This window comes from Cupressus sempervirens, chromosome 11 (assembly GCF_028749045.1).
Source record: "Cupressus sempervirens isolate cs-2001-9-10 chromosome 11, ASM2874904v1, whole genome shotgun sequence".
NCBI classification, from domain to species: Eukaryota; Viridiplantae; Streptophyta; class Pinopsida; order Cupressales; family Cupressaceae; genus Cupressus; species Cupressus sempervirens.
In genome coordinates this window covers 109302564-109308187 of record NC_143128.1, presented here as the reverse complement: position 1 = coordinate 109308187, position 5624 = coordinate 109302564, and the positions used below count along the sequence as shown (strand labels likewise).

Genomic DNA, 5624 nt, shown 5'->3' with positions numbered 1-5624 from the left:
ATTATTGCTTTAGAATTTTTAATTGAATGACAATTTAATTATTTCTAAAAGAACATGATAATATCTATTTCAAATTATGTTTTAAAATTCATAATCATGCTCATATAATAGTGAAATTGATTCATACAATCAAATCATATAAGAATATTTTGTAAAAATTACAAAGTTAAAAATCTTGCATCTATGCTATAAACAATGCAATAGTTTTATAAAAATAATTTAAAATTCTGACAATCAAAATGAAAAAATTTAATCACCAGTTAACACATGAAATCCAAAATTTGTCACAATAGTACTTAGCCTACACAAGTACTAATAACCACATCCATCCTCTTCATCAAAAAAGCAAAAATAAAAATCAATATCAAGATTCAATACTATCTTATATTATCTAATTGAAAAATACACACTAAAAAGATAGAATAAATACAACCAAAAAATATATATAAATATATATTGACCTGTAATATTTCAAATATATATTGACCTTTAATATTTCCCAGCCTGTCATACACGCTAAAAAGTTGGAAAACAGCGAATAGGGCACTGGTGGAAAATTGGTTTCGTACAGTGCCCGCTAGCTTGACTTGACTCTTGACCTGACTGTGAAAGTAAAGGGCCAAATACATTGTCTACTTTGAATTAAAATCTTTACTATGACCTTTCACAAATAATTTTCAGTCCTCACTCTAAGAAAACTGTTTGTATTTTCCGTTTGCATGTGAAATATGAAGTATTTTCTATGCTAAAAGGAAAGACTTTGTATCTGAATTAGTTGTTGTGTAGACGGAGCGTATTTTCAGGCACAGATTGCTCTCTTTTCCTCCTCAATCTCTATAAAATGGATTACACCACTCTGTTTTTCAAAGCAGCCATGGTAATCTCTAAAGCTATTGAAATGACAGGAGCTCCACAGAATTCTCTGTTTAAGTTCATTATTGTCGCTTTAGTGTTCACTACCCTATCCAACAAACCAAATCTATGTCTCTGTAGATGCCCTGATTATGAGTCTGAAGCTCTTTTAACCTTCAAATCTTCCTCGAATGAGTCCGATGGGAGTTTCAATTCATGGGTGAATGGAACTGATTGTTGCGCGTGGGATGGGATTACCTGCAACAACGAAATGAACCACGTAAAATACATTGGTGTTTATTTCCTTTACATCCAAGCGGGCATCATTTCTGATAGTTTTTGTAACCTTCAATTTCTCACAATTCTGAGTTTTAATGGCAATGGATTAACAGGCACTCTTCCTTTCTGCTTAGGCAAACTTTCTTACCTGCAGTCTTTGGATTTAGCAGGTCATAGGTTGAGTGGGGAAATTCCTTCTACATTTTGTGAGCTCACTAATCTTACTTCTCTTGATCTCAGTGGAAACCAACTCAATGGAAGCCTCCCATATTGTTTTGGAAATCTTTCTTCTCTAACCAATCTATGTCTAGAAGGGAATAAATTCAGTGGAAACATCCCATATTCCATAGGCAGTCTCTCCTCTCTCAACGATCTGTATATTTCTGACAATTCACTAAGTGGTCCAATACCCCCTTCTATAGGCAGTCTCTCCTCCCTCAATAATCTGTATATTTCTCACAATTCACTAAGTGGTCCAATACCCCCTTCTATGGGCAATCTTTCTTCTCTCAGTTGCTTGGATGTGTCCTTCAACAACCTAACTGGAACTTTCCCATCCTCATTCACGCATCTCCACTCACTTGGAACCCTAACCGCTGATGGAAATCCCTTCAGTGAGAATATTCTTTCCTCTGCATTTCCGTCTTCTATTACCAGTCTCTCCCTTACCCTAAACCAGACGATTTCAGAAACCTTTTTCCATAACCTTACTGGATTGCGTGCTTTACAACTTTCCAACTGCGTATTGAATATAAGCACAACATGGATTCCTAAATTTCAGTTGGATTTTTTAAGTTTGCAATCCTGTTATATAGGTGGCCTAATTCCAGGCTGGATTTCAACTCAGATATCACTCCACGAGTTGGAATTGACAGACAACAATCTTTATGGAGAAATTCCCTCTTGGCTATTTAGTCCGCCCATGGAATACCTAACCCTGTCACGAAATCAACTGCAAGGCAAACTTTTTGGATCTGACTCACCTCATTTGAAGCTCTTGGATTTGTCTAGGAATGAATTGAGCGGGGCCATGCCATCAGTGTGGCCTCCATATCTTGGAGAACTAAGGCTCAACGACAATAGGCTCAGTGGAAATATACCTTCAAGCTTGGGCAGTCTGTCGTCCGGACTTTCATTGATAAATTTGGCGAACAACCAATTGAACGGAACAATTCCTCCCAGCTTGTCGAATTCTCAGTATTTTCTTCGAGTATTGAATTTGGGAGGTAATAGTTTAGAAGGAATGGTACCCCAGGAGTTTGACAACCGAAATCTCTTCTCTTTGGTCATTAAGAATAATAAGTTAAATGGAGTGTTTCCCAGTTTAATCCTGAATTTTTCAAGATTAAAGGTTCTTGATATTGGGCATAACTCATTTGAAGGTCAGATTCCAAAGACAATTGGCATGTTTTCGGAGCTTAGAATCTTGATAATGAAGGGAAATCTTTTCAGCGGTAGCATTCCTCCAGAAATTGGGCAACTAAAGCAGCTTCAGATCTTGGATTTGTCTTCCAACAATTTGTCCGGCTCTATTCCACCAAGCATTGCATCTTTGCAAGCAATGTCTGTGCCAACAGAGGACGGAAATATCTTGCAGGAGGACGATATGGAATTCGTTCTTCATCATGGCAGAGGTTCCTATCAAGATGATTTGAATATGAATCCCAAAGGTACAGATCTATACTACCCGTATATTCTCTCCACACTGATTGGCATAAGTCTCTCCAACAATCAATTGAATGGAGACATTCCACTTGGTTTTGGGAAGTTGAAAGGGTTGAGATTTCTGAATCTATCCATGAATAATCTTAGTGGAGTAATTCCGCATAGTATGGGGGATATGACTCAAGTTGAATCATTGGACCTTTCTTCAAACAGATTTTCCGGACTTATTCCTTCAGAGCTCCAATCTCTGAATTATTTGGCATATTTAAATTTGTCCAGCAACAATCTTTCTGGAAGTATACCGCAGGGAGGACAGTTAATCACATTTGAAAATACATCATATTCAGAAAATCCAAATTTGCAGGGATGCCCACTTCCAAAGAATTGCTCTTGGCCAAAATACAGAACTCCTCCTCCAAACAGTGGCGGTGAAGGTAGAGATGAAGATGACAGGGAGGAAATACCATCGTATCAAATTGGAGTAGGATGGTCATATGGTGCAGGCTTCCTTATTGTTGTTATATTGTTGCTTTCAGTAAGAGAGAAGTGGAGAAAGAAGTACTTCAACGGGGTTGATGATGTTTTAAAGTTCCTGTTTCCTTCCCTACGCAATAGGCAATTTTGAAAAATTATTTCTTCACATCTTTTGAACTAATTTCGTAAGTTTACTATATGTAGTATAGTTTTTTAATCTAGAAAAAAACATTAAACCATTTCTATCATCTTTGTAAGCACACAGTTACTGATGACTTTCTAATTACTTTGTCACTTTATTAGATGATTATTTAAGAGAAGTTTTTTTTATTCATTCGTTGTTAAAAAAAAAATATAAGGTTTTTTTAAATTTAAATTATTCAATTTTTTTGTATTGTTAATTAGATTGGACTCAAGATTAAGTGCTTGAAAACAGACAATTGAGGAGAATTTTAATCTTCAGAATTTGATAATTTTGGTAATTCTTGGTAATTCTTGAGAGAGGTTGGAATATGCTCTCCAATATCAGATTGGGAAAGTAATTTTGGTCTTAGGCATTTAATACAACTATATGTTTAATCAATTAAAATCTTTTATCTCATTTTAATTTGAGATTCTGAAAGAAGAATGGTAGGCAAAGACAATCTCTCATGCACATCTTTGGATCTTCTGATGTGAAGTCTTTGCGCATGTCTCTAAAGAAAAGAGGACCAAGTTAAACACCAAATCATATAAGTGTTTATTTTTTAAGGGTTATGATAAGAATCATTCCAAATTTAGATTGTAGAATCTACTTGTCAACAATCTTCAAACATCCACGCACAATCTACTAAGAATGTAATTAAAATTCTAAATAATACTCAGGAAGTTTTCTGAATGAATTTGGACCTGATTCATCCTTATCAAATCTAAAAATCTCTCTTACATCAAGCTATTTTTAAGAATAAAAATTAGATATAAATCAAAGTCGTTCATTAGGATTGTTCAACAAACATGTCTGAACTCTCCATTCATTAGGATTCTTGAACAACCACGTCCGTCCTCGTTAATCGCACCAAGCAATTTACAAATGGCACTGATGATAAAACCTAATTTTCAAAGAAACGATTGAATTGCATTCACTCTTGCAAAGTAATCTAGAAATGTTCATGTACGTTAATCGCACCAAGCAATTTACAAATGGCACTGATGATAAAACCTAATTTTCAAAGAAACGATTGAATTGCATTCACTCTTGCAAAGTAATCTAGAAAAGACGATGAATTTTTCCTTGACATTACTTTGGAAAAATTTAGCACAGTTGGGAAAATGTTATCTTGTGTATCTAACTACCGTGAGAAAATGTCATCTTGTGTATCTAACTACCGTGACTTGACTCTCGAAGGATATGTTTGTGGCTCATTTCTTATCCCTTTTTGTACGTTCTCTTTATGAATTTTAAACACACACTCCCAGAACAAGAGAGCTGGGTCAAATATAAGGTTGAGTTTAAAATTTAAATTTTTTTCTTTATGAATACTTTCATTTCGAGTCTCAGCAAAGAATGTGCATTTGCCTTTGCATATCAATTGTAAACTCGTCTTATTAGTGAAAGAAAGACTTTGTATCTGCATTGACTGTTTTGTGAATGTACCGTATTTTCAGGCATAGATTGATCTTTTTTCCTCCTCAATCTCTAAAATGGATTACAACACTCTTGTCTTTCAAACAAGCCATGATAATCTCTAGATTTAGTGAAATGGCACAAGTTCCTTAAAAATTCTCTGCTTTAGTCAATTATTATCGTTGTATTATTCATTATCCTCTCCAACAAGTCAAATCTGTGTGTCTGTAGATATCCTGATTATGAGTCTGAAGCTCTTTTAAGCTTCAAATCTCCCTCGAACGAGTCTGGTGAGAGTATCAATTGATGAGAGAATATAAATGATTGTTCCATGTGGGATGGGATTATGTATAGGTAAATGATTGTTCCATCTCTCACTTAACTGGATGTTTCAGAAAACATTTTCCATAACCCCAATTGCGTATAAAATTTAAGCACAACCTGGATTCTTGAATTCCAGTTGGCAGGTTTAAGTTTGCAATCCTGCTTTATTGGATTTCAACTCAAATCTTCCTCACGGAGTTGGTATTGACAGACAAAAATATTCTCGAAGAAATTCCCTCTTGGCTATTTAGTCTACCCATGGAATTTCTAACTCTATCTAAGAATCAATTGAATGGGTTCATGCCATTAATGTGGTCTCCATATCAATGAAACTACTGCTCAATGGCAATATAACTTCAAGATTGGGAAGTCTGTAATGTCTCCATCTTTTTAGCAATTCAATGGAATTCTTAGCCTTTCCGTTCTC

The 5624-nt window shown here is 35.1% G+C and overlaps 1 protein-coding gene across 1 annotated transcript; it reads left to right on the top strand.

The window, feature by feature from the left end:
- Window positions 1-874: 874 nt before the first annotated feature.
- LOC149528459 (uncharacterized) lies at window positions 875-3421 on the top strand. The gene has a single exon (XM_089808036.1). The coding sequence runs from the start codon at window positions 875-877 to the stop codon at window positions 3419-3421; it is 2547 nt and encodes an 848-aa protein (XP_089664162.1).
- Window positions 3422-5624: the final 2203 nt, after the last annotated feature.

Excerpts from the sequence above, each read along its gene's own strand:
- LOC149528459 (XM_089808036.1), top strand. The coding sequence starts at position 875 with ATGGTAATCTCTAAAGCTATTGAAATGACAGGAGCTCCACAGAATTCT.